The sequence below is a fragment of the Macrotis lagotis genome, chromosome 8, assembly GCF_037893015.1.
Source record: "Macrotis lagotis isolate mMagLag1 chromosome 8, bilby.v1.9.chrom.fasta, whole genome shotgun sequence".
NCBI lineage: Eukaryota > Metazoa > Chordata > Mammalia > Peramelemorphia > Peramelidae > Macrotis > Macrotis lagotis.
Window position 1 is genome coordinate 108548585 of NC_133665.1, and position 22330 is coordinate 108570914.

The 22330-nt window shown below is 34.5% G+C and overlaps 1 protein-coding gene across 6 annotated transcripts in view; it reads left to right on the forward strand.

Moving 5' to 3' along the window:
• Window positions 1-22330, forward strand: part of DOCK3 (dedicator of cytokinesis 3) — a 496213-nt gene that overhangs the window by 336068 nt on the left and 137815 nt on the right. For all 6 annotated transcript variants that reach the window (XM_074198056.1, XM_074198051.1, XM_074198054.1 and 3 more), the window contains one exon: window positions 1622-1769. In XM_074198056.1, the coding sequence (XP_074054157.1) occupies window positions 1622-1769 (148 nt within the window). The remainder of the gene's footprint in view (window positions 1-1621; window positions 1770-22330) is intronic.

Sequence of the window (22330 nt, forward strand, 5' to 3'; positions counted from 1 at the left end):
AATGTTCATGGACTATTGGACTTAATGAAAAACTTGCAGCAGCCTATATTTTGTGTTTATGTGAATGCCTTCTTGCCATTGTACAGACAGCTACAGTAAGCAGAAAAACTGGCATCCCTCTGCTAACTGAAGACTACTCTTCTTCATATTAAGCTGGAATGAGAATCTGGCTCAATCCCCTAAAGTATGACATGGATCAAATAACTGGCTAAGAAGCGCAAGTTGTTATCCTTATCCTTACATCAATTGCTACTTGGCCAATATACTAAACTTTAGATTACTTATATAAATCTTTTAACACTCCCAAGGTACATGTTTCTATAAAATCCACATGTAATCAGATTTTTGTATTGTCAAGGAATAAAGTTAAAATGGAGGGTAAGCAAGGTCTAGTACATGGAAAATCCATGTATAATTGAAGAAACTTTGGGCTGCTATTTAGGAGACCTAGGTGATAGTGCTGGCTCTGCCACATATTAACTTTGTGAGCTTGGAAAACTCATTTTCCTTTTATGAAACTCATTTTCTTTAATAGTCAAATGAAACTAATTGGGGTAGTTCTGACTAGAATTGAGGCAGCTAAATGGTACAGTAAGCAAAGACATAGGCCTAGAATCAAGAAGACCTGAGTTCAGATGTGGCTTCAGACCTTGTGTGACCCTGGGAAAGTCACTTAATCACTGTTTGCCTCAGTTTCCTCATCTTTAAAATGGAACATCTATCTCCCAGGGTTGTTATGAAAAATAAGTGAGATAATAATTATAACATATTTAGTAGAGTGCCTGATATATAGAAAACATTATATAAAGTTAGCTTTTGTTATTGTTATTATTATAAGGGTTGACAGATCTGGCTTACCATCTGTTTTTGGAGAATGAGTTTTACATTTTTTAATGATTGAAAATAATTAAGAGAAGAATACTATTTTATAACATGAAAAATTATATGAAATTCAGATTTCAGTATCTATAAATAAAATTTTATTGTAACCTAGCCATACCCTTTCATTTATCTATTTATTATCTATGGCTGCTTTTACATTACAATAGCAGAGTTACATAGGAGCAGCAAAGATTGAATATAGAGTATAGAATTCTATAAATGCCTTCTAAGCTATGATTATGTTCATTTAAAATCAGAATTCATCAGTAATTATCTGTGTGAAAAAAGACATTTTCAAAGATAAAATGTGTAAAAGCTCATACAGCATTGAGAAATTACATATATAGTCAGTTTTGATGATTAGGAACGCTAACTTTGAACTCCACTTAAATGAGATGTTATTCCTTCCCTCAAAAAAAAATTTCTATTCTTTTCATTAGTGAACCTTCTTATCATTGTTATTAACTTAATTAATAAAAAAAATTTGGAAATTTATTTTCTCTCATTGTAGCATCCTCTATTTTACCTCTTGGCCCTCAAAGAATAGTTATTACTTGAGTCTTTACATAAAGTTTACCAACCCCTGATGTAGGAGATCTTTGCAGTTCCACCCAACTATGATATTCTGAAATACTTTATGCCCCAAATGTGTGTATGTATGTATGTGTGTGTATAAGTTATCAAATGGCATAAATGAAAGTTGAATCCAGATCAGATCATGTTTTCTGATATTTTCTAGGTCGTATGTTGCTGAACGATTCTAAGAAAGGTCCTGCCCACTTACACTATCGGCGCCCTTATGGCTGTGCAGTCTTAAGCATCATAGATGTTCTTCAGTCGCTTTCTGAATTAAAGGAAGAAAAGGATTTTGTTCTTAAAGTTTACACGTAAGTAGAAGAGACAATGTATTTCAAATTATTCAGTAATATATGACTACCCATATAGATTCTCAAAACTACATTTTAGAGTAAAGGTTTTGTGTTTGCTCTCCCTCTCAACATGATTTTCTCTTTTTTTAATAACTCAATCATGCCACTTCTGTGAAATATTCTATGTCAAATACTCATTATCTTGTTGAATTTTTGGAGTCAATGATGTATGTACATTTTTTCTATTTTTTCTTTTTTTAAAATTTGTTCCTCATAATACAATTTCACCACCCCCAATAAGAACATTAAAAAAATCCCACAACATATAGACATAGTCTAGCAAACCAAATTCCCACATGAGCCACACATTCAAAAATGTGTTTCCTTTTACATCTCCCTGGCAAGAGATGAAGGGCATGTTTCATCTTTGGATTTGTGGTTTATCGTTGTGTTAATCAGAGTTACAAGACTTTTAGTACTTCATTTCCAATTTCTGACGATCACAAAAAAAAAATGCTGTTATAAACATTTTTGTCTCTATAAATTATTTTCCTTTTCCTTTGACTTCTTTGGGTATAAACCTACAACAATAAAGCTAGATCAAAGGATATATACAGTTAACTAAGTTTCTAGGCAGTTTCAGATTGCTTTCCAGGGTTGCCAAAATAATTTACAGCTCTAGGATCTGATCCTTTATGTATATTTCTTCAGAGAATGATAATGGGTGCTATTTTCCTGGCCTATTAAAAGAAAAGATTTTTATGAAGAGCTGAGAGTCACTCTCCATCAGTTTCCCACAGGAGAATTATAAAGTGCATTATTAGACTGCTCATATGACTAGTCCAAAAATGTGCTTATAAACCAATGATCATTTCTCACAAAAACAAAATACTTTTCCTTGACTATTAGTAAGCAACTGGAGGAAATAATTGAAGAAGAAACATTAAATAAAGGCAAAGTTCACTGTACTATGTATTCATTTATAAAAATTTTGGTGAAAACAAAAAGATGGAAAAATTATCCACAGACATCCCCATGAATATTTTTAAATGTGGGGCAGTCAGAGTTAAGTAACTTGCCCAGCATCATAATTATTACAGCTAATAATTATTGATATATAGTTGAGTTGATTATAATGAATTGGAAAATGTTTAACAAAATAAATAAAAATATATCATAATTTAATAATAATTAATATTATATCGTCAATAATATTATTAATCTAATTAATGATATATTAATAATATAACATATTATATAATATAATAATTATAATTAATAATGGTTAATGATTATAGCAATTGATCAATCTATGCTCTTCCACATAAGAGATATTAAAATCAAATCTCTTGCCTCTTATGGTTTTCACTTTTTTTTAGTAAATTAATCCTAAACGTACTATGACTAATATATTATATAGCATTTCCAACCATAGTGCCAAAGATTTCTACAGTAGCTAATGCATCATCTAATTCTGACTTAGTTAACATTTTTACATGTTTAACTCAGCTTAAGTTTTGACATCATCAACTACACTTGACCTCTTTTAGAAAAATTGACAAAATCTGTTCTAAACTCATTTGGACTTCCTTTTCTAGATGTTTAGGGAAGGGATCTATTTTATTGGATCATAAGCATCATTTAATGTTGGCTAACTATATTGAAAACATTATCTATCCTACTTTTTGTAACAGGCGAAGTCACCATGTACCAAAAGAACTAGTCCAGCTGTGACAGTCTTCTTCTTTACCCATCTTTCTCCTTTTATAAGAAGCGAAATGGAATAATAGTCCATCTTCAGCTTCCTTTTTCTCACTTACACAAGCTGAATTTTCTTCTTCCCACATATATCTGTTACTACTGACTGTGATAAAAATTTTAATTTCAGATCAGATTTGATTAATTTATTTCTTGAAGCCATGCTTTTAAAGTTAGTTCCTTTAAAAACAATTGCCAACCTTGATACCAATTCTAGTATGTCACTTTGCAAGTAGACAAACTGTAAATTCTCAAAGACCAAAGAGAAAGATCTTCCAAAGGAAGAGAGTACATTTTAGTTTTATTAAAGTATAGTTGAGATTAAGATGTAGGTAAGGGTTTTTTCTCTCCACTTAACAATGCTATTTAAAATTCTGACTTTCAAATAGTCCCCTAAATGATTATTATTTAGAAAATGGTTATTGTGGGCAATATAAGAATTTCTCCTGTGACTAGTATAGAACTTAAACCTACATATTATATCAGCATAATGTATCCAACTCTTATTAGAAATATTTTTAAATGGATTTTCAGGGGAAATGATGTTTGTTATTTCACTAGAGCTAAAAGTTTAAAATATTTGCTTATAGCTAATTGACAGCATTGTGACATATACCGGAAGATGAGATTTTGCTCTTGTATAGCTTTAATCACTGGGATTGGATTTTTTAAAGAGATTCAATTAGTTCTTGATATTCTCAAATTTTTCTTTTCAATATGCAGTTGTCATCAGGGGTACAGAGCCTGCTCTTGCTATTCAGGTACCAGAGCACTTAAAAAAACATCATTTGAGCTCTTTTCCTTTGGGTTTGGGTCCTTACACATCCTCCTATGAGAGATTGTTTTATTGGTGTGGTCAGGAATCTCATTACTCTGTTTCCATCCTCCACTAAGGTAGATCACAGAAATATAGGGAAAAGAGCACTGGATTTAGATTTTAAAGACCTTGTTCCATCTCTGTCACTTATAAGGTGGATAATTTGGCAAGTTATTTAAGGTCTTCAAGTTGCTGTTTACATGCCTGTTTTTAAAAAAAGGAGTGTTAGACTAGATTATAGACATTGGACTCACTTCACAGGCTGCATGAGGAAAACTACCAAGAGTGACCAGGACCAGATTAAAATGTAATTGGAAAATCCTAAAAAAAATGAACAAAAATACAATATAACATATATTAATTTAATTATAATAATAGTTAATAATTATATTAGTTATTTAATTAGTATAGGTAATTTGTGGGGGGGGCATTAAATTAATATGTAGCCCACTGGCAGGAATCGATTTCTATTTGAATTTGACATCACTGGACTTTATTATCAACAAGGCCCCTTCCAATAGTCTCTGATCTTGTGAACCTTAGTTCACATATATCTTGGTATATGACTTTCCTTAGTTCCTGTGGTCAAAAAAGAAAAAAAGTCTTTGGAAAGCCATTCAATTTCTGATTGAACTGGAAAAAAAAGAAGTGCTTCAGCAGAATATGGAGAAGGAAGTCTTATGGTTGACTGGGAGGGAGTTTGAAAAGGGAAAGGCTGAATTTGAGGAGAAATTTGGTAAAATTTGGGAACAACTGTGCAAAATTTGAAGAACAATTTCCAGACCCAAATATTGATCCAAATTCGACCTTTGGGTGGAAAGATGAGTTGGACAATTAAGGAGGGTATGGATAGGATTAATGAAGAGTTAAAAAGATTAAAGAATATCTAGAAGGTTTAGACTATAAGACTGAAGGAAAAGAAGGTAGTTGAGTCAAAAAAAAGAGGGAAGTGGCACACATAGAGTGAATTGGCAGAAGCTACATAGACATGGGGAAAGCTATGGAGTTGTTGAAGTTGAAGAAAGGAAGTCAAGTGGGATTATCATGGGTTTCAGAAGTGATTATTGAATGTAAAAGTTTTAAGCAGGGTAAAATATCAACAAACAAGTTCAATAAGACATTTAGGGAGAAAAAGGAAAATTTTGCAGCAACTTATATTGATTTTGTACTATTTGTGTTTCTAATACAACCAGATATTATCTGTGTTCAAAGTATATACCAAATTCCTTTCTGGAAAAGAAAGTGGAGATACTCAAAGTTTGCTTCCTAGAGAGAGTGTGTTATCTGTAAAGAGAAATGAAGTTTAGTCAGAAATGAAGTGATGTGAGATGGAGCAAGGGAGACATGACTCTTGTCAGAAGATTAGAGAATATAAGACAGTTAAACAGAACAGAAAGAGGAGGAAAAAGAAAGATGTACACACTTAGATATTAAAAACAGATTGCAAGGGGCAGCTAGGTGGCATAAGGGGCGGCTAGGTGGCATAAGGGGTGGCTAGGTGGCATAGTGGATAAAGCACCAGCCCTGGAGTCAGGAGTACCTGGGTTCAAATCCGGTCTCAGACATTTAGTAATTACCTAGCTGTCTGGCCTTGGGCAAGCCACTTAACCCCATTTGCCTTGCAAAAACCTAAAAAGAACAAAAAAAAACAGATTGGAGGTGCTTCCCACAAAGGGAAGTACTAGATACTCTGAGAAAGAAGAAGCTGTGTCTCCTTTGAATACTGATCCAGTAGAGCCATGGAAAGCTACCTGTAAGAGATCACCCAGTGTGTGTGAACATACAAAAGACAAGAGCAGTAATCAATGCTTTCCTGCTCAGGGACACTGCTAAGAAAATCAGTGATAACAATAAAAGCATTCTTTTGACTTCCTGGGGGCTTGTATTCAAGATAACAGAGAACAGAGGCCTCTAGGTGGTGCAATGGATAGAGCACCAGCCCTAGAGTTAGGAGAACCTGAGTTCAAATCCGACTGAAGACACTTAATAATTGTCTAGCTGTGTGGCCTTGGACAAATTACATAACCCCATTTCCTTGCAAAAAAAAACAACAACAACAAAAAAGCTAATAGAGAATGTCCCAAGAAATATCAAATCAGGTGACAGCTACCCATTTTTGGATAAGCTTAGCTTAGAGAGATTCAGGACTCTTGGCTCAATAAGAAGGCAGATAAAAGTCAATTTTATGCAGACAGTAACAAACCAAAATGCTTTTATGATGCCCTGAAGGCTACTTATGGGCCAAAGACATATGGTACATCTCAGCTACTCAGTGCTGATAGATCTACATTGATTAACAATAGGGACATGATCCCAGAAAGATGGGATGAACACTTCCATGGTGTTCTTAAAGGCCATCATCAATCAATGCAGAAGCCATGGACCATTTACTCCAAGTTGAAGTTGGTCCTTAGCTGAAGTTCCAGCTGAAGAAGAGGTTTTGAATACTATTAGGCTCCTTTCAAGTGTCAAAGCACCCGGTGTTGATTCTGTTCCATCTAAGATTAACAAGGTAGGGAGTCCATTGCTCATCCAAAAACTGACTGAAATTTTCCAGGTTATATAGCATGAAGAGGTTATCCCTCCAAAATTAAAAGCTACCTTTTTTGTCCTTCTCTATAAAAGGAACAGATTTTCCTGTGACAATCAGAGGGGAATTTCTCTTTTAGTCTTTGCTGGTAAGATTTATGCCAAAGTCCTTCTAAATAGGCTGATCCTTCATATGGAAGATAGTCACCTCCCCTGAAAGCCAGTATGGCTTCAGAAAGGTTTGAGGAACAATTAATATGGTATTTGCTGCCCAACAACTCCAGGGAAAAAATGCCAGGAACAGAACAGAGATCCATAAACAACATTTGTAGATCTAAGGCCTTTGATACCATCAGTCATGAGGGGCTTAATGGAAAGTTATATCAAAATTTCGTTGACCAGAGAAGTTCATACCACCTTCATGACAGCATGCTTGCCTGGGTTCTGGATAGTGGATGATGGTATTAAAATTTCCCAGTCACCAATGAATGTGTCTTTGCTCCCATAATTTTTGGCCTGTTATTTTCAGCTGTGTTTTCAAATGCCTTCACTGAGGATAAGCATGGCCTCTAGGTCAGCTACTGATGGCAAATTCTTCAACTTGAAAAGATTATAAGCCAAGACCAAAGTGGAGGCAGAGCTGGTGCATGATCTTCTGTTTGCAGATGATTGTGCCTCAGTGCAGCCTCTGAAACTGAGATGCAACAAAGTATGGATCGATTCTCTACTGCTTGTGCTAATTTTGGTCTAACAATTAACACTAGGAAAACACAGTCACTCCATCAACCAGCACCACATCATCCATCAGTTACAGTAAATGGAGAAATTTTGAATATTGTGGACAAGTTCACTTACCTTAGCAGTGTCCTTTCCAAAGAGGTATACATTGACAATGAGGTTGACACTTACATTGCCAGAGCCAGCTCAGTATTTGGGAGTTTCCGAAAGAAAGTATGAGAGAAAAGAGATATTAGACTGACCACCAAAGTGAAGGTCTACAGAGCCATTGTGCTGACTTCATTGCTATATGCCTATGAAACCTGAGCAGTCTACCAGTGCCATGATAGGAAACTGAATTACTTCCATCTAAATTGTCTTAGGAAGATTCTGAAGATCTCCTGGCAGGAGAAGATACCAGACACTGAGGTCCTTTCCCAAGCTAACTACATAGCATTCCAACATTACTACAGAGAGCACAACTATGATGGGCTAAACATGTTGTTAAAATGCCAGAAGTACACTCCAAAAAAGACTATTTTATGGAGAACTCACAAAGGGCAAGTGTTCACAATGGGGTTCAGAAGAAATGATACTGAGATACCCTGAAGGTCTCATTGAAGATTTTTAGAATTAATTGTACAGGATGGGAGACACTGACCTAGGACCACCCAGCATGGCTTGCCCTTGAGGGTGCTCCACTCTATGAGGAAGGCAGAACTGAAATAGCTAAAAAGAAATATAACATGTAAGTTTAGTGTACCCAGGTATTCACATGAATTATTTGTGCCCATCCTCTGGTAGAGCATTATGAACTCGTATCAAACTAACCAGCCACAGTTGGACATACTATAATTTGTCTCAAACATCATGATGTCATTTTGGTCTTCTTCAAAAATGAAGACAAGAACCAACTAACCAACCATTTTTGGAGACTTACAAGGGCATAAATGACAGTGCTGAATGGAACCTAATATGTATTGTCAACATTTATGAAATATAGATTGTGTTTTCCTCACTCTTGTTCATTGAAGGCAAGAGATTTCAGAAGAGAAAAATTAATTTGGGAAGCAGTCAACTGATGATGAAAGTGGTATCTGAGATTAATATTTAAATTTCTAGATCATGGTTTACAATGCTCTTATTGTTCAATCGATGCAAAATGTATATCATATTGATTGCCTTCTCAGTGTTTGGGAGAAGGATGAAGAGAGGAAGAGAATTTGGAACTCAAAATTTAAAAAAAAAAGTTAAAATTTTGAGGAATAAGGGAATATGTAATAAAATAATTTTTTAAAAAAGATTAATCTGGGGGCAGCTAGGTGATGCAGTGGATAGAGCACCGGCCCTGGAGTCAAGAGTACCTGAGTTCAAATCCTGCCTCAGACACTTAATAATTACCTAGCTATGTGGCCTTGGGCAAGCCACTTAACCCCGTTTGCCTTGCAAAAACCTAAAAAAGATTAATATGGAAACTTATGCAGGACAGATGGAAGGAAGAGAAATCAGAACTGGAGAACATTAGAGATTGTTTCTCTAGTGCTAAGAACTAGACTTGTCAAGACAACTAGGCTTCAGTTTGGGTTAGGGGAGGATTATTTGGGACAGTGCCAATGAATTAAACATAGGCCCTCTTTTGTCCTTTCAGAGGGAGGTCAGAAATCTTTTCATCAATATAGTTACTCCTCTCCCTGATACCTAAAAGTAACACTTCATCCTTAAGATGCTTTCTACTGCCCTGATTCTTTCCCTTTTGTACCATTCCATGGGGGTGCCAGCAGTGATGCTATCTCATCTTTCAATGCTTTCTACTGCCCTGATTCTTTCCCCTTTGTACCATTCCATGGGGGTGCCAGCAGTGATGCTATCTCATCTTTCATCTGCAGATTCTAGCATGGTTTTTAGTCTCAAATAGATGCTTAATGAATGTTTATTGATTGATAGTTCAATCTAGTAGGAGAAAGGAAAAACAGTAGAATCCTTGACATTTCATTTGTGGCCCTGAAGTTTTTTGCTTCTTTTCCAAATGACTGAGTCTATATGTCTTCCCAACAGAATGACAAGACAGAGATTTTCCCAAAAGACCTTTTTATCTATATTATATGACTGTAATATGGTATTCTTACTATCATTCAAGCACCTACTGTGTACCAGCACTGTGCAAACAGTCCTTGTTCTCAAAGAACATGTATTTTTTTTCTTTTTTCCTTTTGAGATTGGAATTCATTATCTAGCTTAGACTCAAAGTACAGTACCAACTCAAGGAGTTGATCCCAATGTTGATGAGTATGGAAACTTTAACCTGCTCTGTTTTTTCAGCCTGGGTTTGCCCCTCCTTAGTCAACAGGTTGGAACTCTACTCCCAGAGGCTCAACATGTCAGTAAGGACACCCTAAACCCTATAGCAGCTCAGAATGCCTAAATTCAAGCAATCCACTAACCTCAGCCTCCCCCCAAGAGCAGGACTTATAGGCCTGCACCACCATAAATACCCTACAAAGAGCTTCTGTTCTAATGAAGAAGATAACATATTCACAAATTGGAACCTCCACTAGAAATGCAGGGTAGCCATAATGTAGCTTTATAAGAAAAGGCACCAAATAAAGAGGAAAAGGAGGCACTGGAAAAATATCCTATAGGAAGTGATGCTTGAGTTGAATATCAAAATAAGACAAATATTCTAAGAGTCAGAGATTTTCAAGAGTCTCTCATTCTAGGCTTGGGGGACAGTCTGTGCCTAAGTACAGTGACAAGAGATGGAAGGAATTGTGAGGAGGCCGTTATAATTAGGCTCAAAGTTTGTGGAAGGGAGTAACCTTTTAAAAGACCAGAAAGAAAGGAAGATTATGAAGAATTTTAAATGTCAAACAGTTTATATTTGACCCTTGGATTAAAAAAAGAAATTAATTGAATTTATTGAATGTATGGCATGTTTATCAAATGCATGGCTATTCTTTTCTTTCAGAAAATTAGTTTGGTAATTGCATGAAGGAGGGAAGGGAGTGGGGAAAGATATGCCAGGGAAGCCAGTTAGAAATCTATAACAATAAATAGTCCAGGTTCACTGGTCATGGCGGAAGAGTTGGTGTTTTATTGTTGCTGCTGAGTCATTTCAGTCATGTCTGACTTTCCTGGAGTGATTTGCCATTTCCCTCTCCAGTTCATTTTACAAATGAGGAAACTGAGGTAACCAGGGTTAAGTGACTTGCCCTGGGTAAGTCTTCTTCCTATAAAATTAATTCCCAAGACATTGGCTAAAGAGTGCAGATAGAAATATTCTCTATCGCTACAATTCCCTAAAATTGGTGTAGCTCCTGTTCATCAAGATTTGAATTCTCTAGACTAGGAGGGGGGAGGGATGTGTGTGTGTGTGTGTGTGTATAGATAGATAGAGAGAGAGAGAGAGAGAGATGTGTATGTAGATATATATAGATAGAGATATAGATAGATAAATAGAAAGATATATAAATATAAGTATATATATATATATATGCATAAAAACTAGAAGTAACATTTTGTGAGAAGACTGAGACTTGGATAGGACACAGTCTTGCTATTTCATCCTAAAGTGTTCTTTTGGTTCTAATCCCAGTTAAGAAAATAACCACCACAGGCAACCATAGAGGTTACTCCAGTTAGATGATGTTGGGGGCACAGATTGTTCCCTGCATTAAGAATGTAATTCAATAAGACCCCAATAGATTGCTTTCTTTCTGGAATCATAACTTCTGCTCATTTATTTTAGTGTCACTCTGTTTTTAAATTGCCAAGTAGCACATATTTGATTTATAGTGGATTAAAATTAATTTGGCTTTCAGAAAATCCATCTAACTTGCAATATTGTTTTTAGCAAGTAAAAGTATTGACTAAGCATTATTGCTTAGTGTGAAATTTAAAATGTGTGAAATTCAGTCATATTCTGTGGCAATACAAACATTTTTATTTAATAAGTTATAATCAAAGTAAAAGTTTTAATGAATTTATAATTACCATATTAGTCCATTTATAGTCTATCAACAAATATAGTCCATACTGCTAAAGTGACATCTATGTTGCAGGAAAAATATATAGACATACACTGAAAATATCATTTATCTTAGGCTAACCTCTACTTCAGTATCAGCCAGATTTGAAAGGAAAGTGTGGTAGTATTCAGAAGCCATTTGGGCTGGGGGGAAGATTAATAACTCTTGTATTTACTAATTAAACTTGTTTGCTAAAGATACAAATTAAAATTTAGTTATTAGTCAAAATGTATAGACTGTATACTAAAATTGATGATGCCTTATTTGTAAAACTTTTACTTTTCTTTAATTCTTCAAAAGAACCATTTTTTTCTTTAATGTAAGGTTAATTCCTCTGCTGATCCAGCAGAAAGTCATTCCCTATGTCATCACCTGATAATCAACCTTTTTATAAGTCTTTATATATTTAACAAGATTGTAGATGTTCAAGGCCTATATGAAAGGCTTAAATTCTTTTTTTAAAAAAATGTTTATTTGTTATTTAAGACAATGGGGTTAAGTGATTTGTCCAAGGTCACACAAGTAGGCAATTATTAAGTGTTTGAGGCCAGATTTGAACTCGGGTCTTCCTGATTCTAGGGCCAGTGCTCTAGCCACTGTGCTACCTAGCTGCCCCCAAGGCAGCTTGATAATTCTTGATAATTTGTAATGATTTTACTAAAAAGAAGCAAATTGAACTATGTAATAGGTCAGCAAATAAAAAGTACTTTATTCAGCCTTTCATCCCTTTATTCAGTCATTGTACTCTAGAAAGAAGATAACTGTGATGTGGAGGATGAGCAAGTTTTCCATAAAAGGATCTTTTGAAGGAACTGGAGATGTTTTACCTGGAGAAATGACTAAGGGTATCATAATAGTAATCTTCAAGGATATAAAGGGTTGTCAGAGAAGATGGATTGAACATGATTTAGTTGACCCCAAAAGGAAGAACTAGGAAATCGGTGAATTTCAGCTTGACATAAGGAAAAACTTCCTAACAGTTAATACAATTGTTCTTAAAATGTGGTCCATAGACCCCTGAGAGACCTCAAGACCTTTTCAGGGGGTCTACAGGGTCATAACTATTTTCATTCCAATGCTAAGACATAAAAATACTAAGTGATTTGCCTTTTTTTAAAACTCTCATTCTCTCATGAATATGCAGTAGAATTTTCAGAGGCTGTATGACCTGTTAATTAAAGATTTAGCTACAAAAATGAAGACTGAGTTAATATCTCTTCTGCAGAATTGTATTTTTGCCTTAGATGGACAAATCTACCTTATGACTGGATTTACTGTTTGGCTTATATCATTCTGGTTTCAGTACCAACTAATCAGTGCAGAAAATCTTTTATGTGAATGCTTGTCACGAAATACAAGTGGTGCTGAAATATTCTAAGTGTTGAATAACGTTTTGTAATCTCATGATTTATCCTGATACAACTGTGCTAACATTTGCTCTAATGGTATAAAAGCAATGATGGTTAAAAATCCTGGCATCTTGGCACAAATCCAGCCAGTGACAAAACTGTGCTAGGAGTCATTGAGTTCTTCAGCAACACAGAACACAACACACAGGAAAAAAATGCCAGTTTCAATTAATTAAAAATGTCCTTGATGAAGCAATAAACATGAGTAGTTTTATTAAATCTCAACCTTTCAGTCCATGTCTTTTTTAATATTCTGGGCAATGAAATAGGAAGTATGCATAAAGCACTTCTGTTGCCTGCCTCAATAAGAATCTTGTCTCAAAAGAAAAACGTGTATGATCATTTGAGTTCAAGCTGAACAAGCTGCTTTTTTTTCCCCTGGAACACCATTTTTACTTGAAAGAATGATTGATAGACAAACTGGTTATTCAGACTTGGATATTTGGCAGACATTTTCTTGAAAAATGAACTTCAAGGAAAACAACTGACAATATTTGTTGCCAGTGATAAAATTCAAGCTTACAAGCAAAAATAGAATTTTTGAAAACTTATATCCACCACAGGAAGCTTAAGAGCTTCCCAGCTTAAAGACTTTGCTGATAATACTGATGGTGTTATATACAAATATGATCTTTTGATATCATATAATGAATGTCAGCATCTCAGGAAACCAGTCATTTCCAAATGACTGATTTACAATGTTACCAAATCATGCATAGGTAAAAGGTTCATTCAAAGTACTGGATAAACTAATGGATTTTAAGTAACAGGGTATGAAAAGATCGGTGATTTAGTTTTAGATTCCATATTGCAACTAACCTTTAAGGAACTACTACTTCTCAAGTTTTAATATAGTATAAAAGTAAATATCAATTAGATGAAAAGACTATTAAAATACTCCTTTCTTTTCTAACTACATATCTATGTGAAGCAAAATTTCTTCCATATACTTCCACCAAAATAACATATCACAACAGATTGAATGCAGAAGCAAATATGAGAATCCAACTGCCTTCTAATGCCAACTTTAAAATAGCTTGCAAAAATTAAAATAATACAACTCTTTCTACTAACATTTTAATGTTCAAATGTAGTTATTTTGTAAAAAAAAGTTATGTTACTATATAATGGGCTTATTGTTCTTTAAATTAATTTAATATTTTTGTAAATCATTTTAATTTCTAAAATGATAAATATTCATAGATTTAGTTCACATAAGCAAAATCTCTTTGAGGTCCTCAGCTACTGAACATAGTAGAATTAGAGCTATCCACCAAGTTTCACTCCAACTGTGGGACTCTACCATCAATATGGAAGCATATTAAGCTTTTTTGGGAAAAAAGTTCTTTTTAGCAGTTCTATAGGAACCAGTATAAGTAATAGAAGCCTATAAACTTTCAACAGACCTGTTGTTTCCATTTGAAATTACTGGTCTGTCTATTTGGATCTTTATCTCCATCCAGTTTCATTTTTTCATTCCTATATGTCTCAGAAATGAATTTATTTCACTCTGAAAAATATTTTTCCAGAAATAAATGAAGATGGACAAAAATTTACACAATTAATGGGTGCCTAAATGGTTGAACAAAGTTTGAATCATATTTCAAAGGTACTGAAGGGTAGTTCCTGGTTTCAGGATATACTGTTGTGACTATTTTTATAAATGAAATGATTAGACTCATTTTATTTTTCTGTAAATTCAGATTTTCATATAGTGACTTTTCAGAAAGTTAACTTCACCAAGACAAGGCCAATATGGCAGAGTAGAAGCAGCAACCCAACTGAATTCTCCCAATATTCCCCTTTCAAACAACTTTAAGAAAACAGTTCAAATTGGATTCTGGAGTGTCAGCACCAACAAAAGGTCAGGGTAGGACATTTATTGAGCCCAAATCAGTTTAGGAGATTGACAGGAGATATCTATGACATCAAGGTGGGGAAGGGCCCAGAGCTCACATGGAGACCACACCAGCAGCATCAGGTCTTAGAGGTGACTGTAACAGCAATGGCTTCAGGAACTCTCAGGCCAGAGATGGTAAATGGATCAGACTACTACTCAGATATTACAAGGAACCTTGGTAAAGCTACTTATTGTCCATACAGAGTTCCGGGCCACAATTCCAAGGAAGGGAGAAGCAATACCACTTGTAGCTACAGAAAAGGAAATAATCTGGTCACCATTCTAGGGTCAAGAGAGCTACCACTTGAGACTGCAGGGGAGCAGGAAACTTTCCTGGTCTTAACCTAAACACAAGCAAGGAGAACAGTGACCAAGACCAAACCTCTTCCTGGATCACAACACCTCGGAAGTATTGACAACTTGTAGACCCTCCAGAATTAGCTCTAAAAACAGCCGCATCAAAAAGCCTGAGACATAGGATGGTACTTTCTTCACCTGCAAGGGAGCAGACCCCAACTTTAACATAAAATTCAAAGTTCATAAAAAAGTTGGAAAAATGGACAGACAACAATGTAAAAAGAACTTGGTCTTAAAAAGGTACTACAGTTGCAGGGATGATGACAAACAGGAGAAGACAACAATGTGAAAAACAGCCTTCTTCAAAACCTTGAAGAAAATTGCTAATTGAACTCAAGGCCAACATGAATTCCCAAAAAAGTTAAAGAAAGATATATGATGATAAAGGGAAAATTGGGGAAAGAATTGAGAATGATGCAAAAAAAATTATGTAAAGGGAATTAACAGCTTGATAAAGAGACACAAAAAAATACTGAAGAAAATTACTACTTTAAAAAAATACACCAGATAGTAAAAGAAATTAAAAAAAACACTTAAGGAAAATTTTTTTTAAAAAAATCAGAATAAGCCAAATGGAAAAAAGGAATAAAAAATTCACGGAAGAAAACAATTACTTAAAAAAGCATAATTAGACAAATTGGAAGTAAGATACAAAAAAGCTCAATGAAGAAACAATTTCTTGGAATTGAGCAATTGGAAGATAAAGATGCTATGAAGCATCAAGAAACCTTAAAACAAAGTCAAAAGAAGAATAGAAGAAGAAAATATGAAATATCTCATCAGAAAAATCACTGACCTAGAAAATAGGTAAAGAAGAAATAATCGGGGCGGCTAGGTGGCGCAATGGGGCGGCTAGGTGGCGCAGTAGGGGCGGCTAGGTGGTGCAGTGGATAAAGTACCGGCCCTGGAGTCAGGAGTACCAGGGTTCAAATCCGGTCTCAGACACTTCATAATTACCTAGCTGTGTGGCCTTGGGCAAGCCACTTAACCCCATTTGCCTTACAAAAACCTAAAAAAAAAAAAATCTAAGAATTATTGGACTATCTGAAATCCTTAACTGAAAACTGCCCAGATAGTTTATATCCAGAGTAAAATGAAAATTGAAAGAATCTATCACCTCCTGAAAGAGATCCCAAAACAAAAAATTACTAGGAATATAATTGCCAAATTCCAGAACTCCCCTGTCAAGGAGAAAATATTGTAAGAAGGCAGAAAGAAAGGATCTGAAATCCTTAACTGAAAACTGTCCAGATAGTTTATATCCAGAGAGTAAAATGAAAATTGAAAGAATTTATTACTGAAAGAGATCCCAAAACAAAAAATTCCCAGGAATATAATTGCCAAATTCCAAGACTCCCCTGTCAAGGAGAAAATATTGTAAGAAGTCAGAAAGAAAGGATTCCAATATCATAGAACCACAGTCAGGATCACACAAGATTTAGCACTTTCCATGTTAAAGAAATAGAAGACTTGGAATATGTTATTCCAGAGGGCAAAGGAGCTAGAATTACAACTAAAAATAATGTAACCAATAAAACTTAGTATAATCCTGCAAGGGACAAAATGAATATTTAATGGAATAGAGGACTTTCAAGCATTCCTGATGAAAAGGCCAAATCTGAATAGAAAACTTGACATTCAAATACAAGACTCAAGAAAAGCATGAAAAGCTAAATATGGAAGAGAAATCACAAGGGACTCAATAAAGTTCAACTGTTTTTAAATTTAGGAAAGAAGAAATATGTTACTCCAAAGAAATTTATTTTATTTTTTATTTTATTTATTTAGGATGGTTATAAGTACTCTATGTAGGCAAAAGGCACAAGCATAAGATGCTTATACTAAGATGATCTAAAAATGAAGGAATTGAAGGGATTAGAAAGAAGGGCAGAGAGAGAGAGAATGGAATGGAGGAAAATATCTCACATTAAGAGTGGTGCACAAGGAAGAATTTTACAGTGGGGAGAAAATGGTGAGATGGCAGGCAATGCCTCAACCTCATTCTCATCAGTATTCTTAAAAAGGGAAGAATGTATATACATATATATGTGTATGTATATGCATTCATATATATGTATATACACTCAGTTGGGTATAGAAACTGATCTTATCAAACAGAACAAAAAGAAGGGGAAGGGGACAAGAGAAGGAGTGAAAAGGAATAGAAGAACAGTCAAATTAAGGAAAGCAGTACTCAGAAGCAAAATTGACTTTTAAGGAGAGACATGACAAAAAAACAAGGATAAATAGGAGAAAATAGAATGGAGGGAAATACATAGTAATCATAATTGTTCAGCTGGGTGGTATAGTGGATAGAGTGCCAAATGAGTTTCCTCATCTGTAAAGTGAGTTGGAAATGGAAATGTCAAACCACTCCAGTATCTTTGCCACAGAGAGTCAAACGTGACTGAAAAGGGTAGAACAACAACCATAACTGTGAATGTGTTAGGATGAGCTCACCCACAAAATAGAAGTGAATAGCAGAATACATTAGAAACTAGAATCTAAAAATACATTATTTACAAGAGATGCAATTGAAAGAGAGTTGAAATAAAGAGATTAAGCAAAATCTATTATGTTTCAGCAGAAGTTTTTAAAAAGACACAGATAGCAATTATAATCTCAGGAAAAGCAGAAGCAAAAAAATAGACCTAATATAAAGAGATAATCAAAGAAACTACATTTTATATTTTATTTGTGAAATAATATAATATATGTTTACAGCAAGTTTCTCTGATAAAAAAATCTTTTCTCAAGTATATAGGGAACTGAGTCAAGTTTATAAAAATAAAAGCCTTTCCTCAATTGATAAATTGGCAAGGGATATGAACAGCAGTTTTCGGAGAAAGAAATTATGGCTGTCTATAGATATAAAACTTCTCTAAGTATTGATTAGAGAAATGCAAATTAAAACAGCTCTGAATTGTCTCCTTCCACCTATCAAAAATGACAAATACTGGAAGAGATGAAGGAAAAATAGGTAAATTAATGAACTGTTGGTGAAGTTGTTAACTGGTATAACCATTCTGGAGAAAAAATTGGAACTTTGACAAAAGGGCTATCATACCTTTCGACCCAACAATACTAGTACTAGGTCTGTACCCCCAAAGAGATTTTTAAAAAGGAAGAGAATCTATGTGTACAAAATATTTATGGAAACTCTTTTTGTGGTAGCAAAGAATTGGAAATTGATGAATGCCTATCAGTTGGGGTATGGTTTTAGAAGTTGTGGCATATGATTGTTATAGAATACTATTGCACTGTAACAAATGAGCCAAAATATTTCAGAAAAACTTGGGAAGACGTATGAAAATGCTGCAAAGTATAGAAAGTAGAACTAGCAGTAACAGCAGTATAGCAATGATAATTATTGGTGAAAGACTTAGTTATTCTGATCAATACAGTGATCCAGGACAATCCCAAAGACTCGATGATCAAAAATGCTAAGCACTTCCAGAGAGAGAATCAACAAATTCTGAAAACTGAAATAATTTTCTTTTTTTTTACAATATGGCTAATATGGAAATTGTTTACATGATTTCACATGTATGATTGATATGTTGTTTACCTTCTCAGTGAATGAGGGAGGGATAAGGATGCAGGAGAAAACTTGGAACCTAAGAAAAAAATTTTAAAGAATGTCTAAAATAAATATTTTTAAAAGTTGACTACAACTGTATTATAACTTTATAGTTTTTTCATTTTCTCTTCCATTGGTATCTCATGCTTTGCTTACCAAAGAGAACTCAACACTGTCATTTACTCAGTCCTTGGCAGGATTCCCTTCATAGTTGCCTACCATAAAGTGTGAAGCTGAATTATTTTTATCTTACTTGTCAGGAAACCAAGCTTTTAAGGAGACAAATCAGGACTACCTTTTCATTGTGGTATTTTTGGTAGAGATTAGAAATTTTCTTCAAGATATAAGCAGATATAGATAACAATAGGTAGACATAGATCATAAAAGCTCATTCAGAAAGAATCATATTGACCCATTACTATTGACAGATTAATTTTCTTGCCCCTGCTTAAATCAATAATAGGGTATTTATTAGCAACAAAGATATTTTTCTTATGGTCAAATGATATTTGTGGTTATTGGCACAGAGTAGGTGCTATTAAAATGCCTATTCTCTGTTTTTATAGTCCCTAACTGATTAGCAAAATAAAAAGTTATAAATTCTCTATCATTTACATGTTGAATTTAATTCAGATAGATTTCATTGCTACTCTCCCCTTTCTACAATACAAGAATTAAATAGCATGAATTCACTGATAATGAATAGAAATGTATTGACCCTAGAGGCTATTACCATAATTTAGCTTGGTAGAAATTAAGATCATAATAAAAACTACAGTAAATCATGCCATCACAAGGAAATAGAATTTTAATTTGTATGCAGAAAAAATGGAATCAGATGCTAAAAGTGTTTCAGACTTAAAAGGTTTTAATCCAGTTAGAAGATTGACTGTATTACAATGCAATCTCACACAAGCCTGGCAAATTCCTAAGAATATGTCCATCATGATTATGAGCAGATTCCCAGCTGATTGGCAGTTCCAGAACTAATAGCTTACTGTTCCTTTCTTCCTTTCAAAGTGCAGAAACACCAAAAAAGTTTGTCTTATTCATAAATTGAACTACTCTCCACCCTTCCCAATTCAGCATTTAATGGATACCTTCTATGTGCTGAGAAGCTGGGTTGATTCCAGATTAAAAACCAAGAGGATACTCAAGTTAGACCTGAGCATAGTTGCCAAGGGATTTCACAGATCATGAGAAACTGGTGGCAGTCTTATTCAGAATACTTATCACTAGCTAGAGATAATCATCCCCAACTCAGCTTCTCATATGCTCAGAAATTACTAACCTGGCCTAGAATTTAGCAATGGACTTTTCATGATATTTCCTTCTTTTTTTTTGCAAGGCAATGGGGTTAAGTGGCTTGCCCAAGGCCACACAGCTAGGTAATTATTAAGTGTCTGAGGCCGGATTTGAACTCAGGTACTCCTGACTCCAAGGCCAGTGCTCTATCCACTGTGCCACCTAGCCACCCCTCCTGATATTTCTTATGAGCTTTGGAGAGTACAAAAAATAATGACCCCTCTGATAGTTACTGGCTCTGCCTATTCTGATCAACCTCCTTTTCAAACTTCATTAGAAATTATGCATTTGTGTCTTAAATCATTATTTCCCATGGAATCCTTTTTCTGCTAGTTTGAACTTTCTTTTTCTGATAGAAATCCAAGTCATTCCAATTCCAATAGAATATTGTCAGTAATTATCTATTTAAGGACTAACACTAAACCAGGAAAAGTCAAGAGTCACTAAGTCATAAGAGTATATTGAGGAGAGTTAAGAGTAAGAAAATTGGAATGGTATGAAGGTCCAGGTTGCAAAGAACTTTTAAAGCAAAAGAATTTTTTAACATTATTTTTTAAAATTTTGAGTTCCAGATTCTTATCTCTAGCCCCTTCCCTATCCCCTGAGAAGGCAAGCAATGTCATATCAATTATACATATGAAATTATGTGAACATGTTTCCATATTAGTCATATTGCAAAAAAGAAGAAACAATAAGTAGAAAAATATACTCCATTTGCACTCAAGAGTTCATCGCATCTCTCTCTAAAGATGGATAGTATTTTTCACAATTGATCTTTTGGAATTATCTTGGATCATTATATTGCTGAGAATAAATCATTCACAGATGATCTTCATACAATATTGCTATTACTGTGTACAATGTTCTCCTGGTTCTGCTCACTTCATTTTGCAACAGTTCATATAAGTCTTCCCATTTCCCTCATCATTTCTTGTGATATAATATTTTTAATCACAATAATATGTCACAACTTGTTCAGTCATTCCCCAACTGATGAACTTTCACTTAATTTCCTATTCTTTGCCTCCACAAAAAAAAACTGCTATAAATATTTCCCTTTTTCTTTGATGTCTTTTAGGATATAGGCCTAATGCTAGATCAAAAGGTATGCATATTTTTATAGCCCTTTGGGCATAGTTCCATATTGTTTTCAGAATGATTGGACCAATTCACAACTCCACTACAAGTGTATTAGTGTCCCAATTTTTCCACAATTCTTTCTGTCATTTTCCTCTTCTGTCAGGTTAGTCAATCTGATTGGTATGGAGTATTACTTCACAGAAAAAGAGGATTTCTGATCCTGGACATGAGATGGAACCACAGGAATTTATGGAATAAGGGAGAAGAGTCAGACTTAAACTTTAGGAAAATCACTTTGGTAGTGGAATGGAGAGTAGTTTGGACCGGGAAGAGATTTGAGGTAATACAATGCACTGGAAGGTTATTGCAATAGTCCAGGTAAGGGTTGATAAAGGCCTCCACTAGTATGGTGACTGTGAGAGTAGATGGAAAGAGACCTATTAGAGAGATTTTGTAGGCTTGGCAACAGATTGTATATGTGTGAAGAAGATATAGCCTTTTTTTCCCCCCAGGAAATCAGCAAACCACCCATCACTATTAGCATTTTTCCATTTGTAAGATCTCTAAGTACATTCACATTTGTAAGGGATTTCATTACTGGTGGCTAAGAATGGAGATGGGCGATTATTCTTTGTCCCATGCTAAAAATGAAGATTCAGAATGATCAGATGAATTGCAAATCTCTTAGCCAAATTTAAACTGAAAGTGGAGTTTTTAAAAAAAATCAAAGAATACCATGTCACAGTATTAGACATGTCTCATCAATATGTCATGGGTTTAATGAATCCACCAGTGTGCTTAAAGGAAACATCTTCATTATTCACTTGAATATATTATACAACTGGTAGAAGAGAATAAAATTACCATTATATTCAAGTGCAGTGCTAATCTCTCTAGTTTTAAGAGATAATTTGATAGCATTGCACCAAAGAAGACTGATCTATAAATCTGGAAAATTTGACACTTTTCAGAAATCTCCTAATAGGAATCTAGTAACTAATAGGAAAATTGCTGAGTTATAAGAAGGTAGAAGTCAACAAGAACAATTCAAAATTGGAAAGACATATCAAACAAGAATAATCGGAACATTTTTTCCAACATA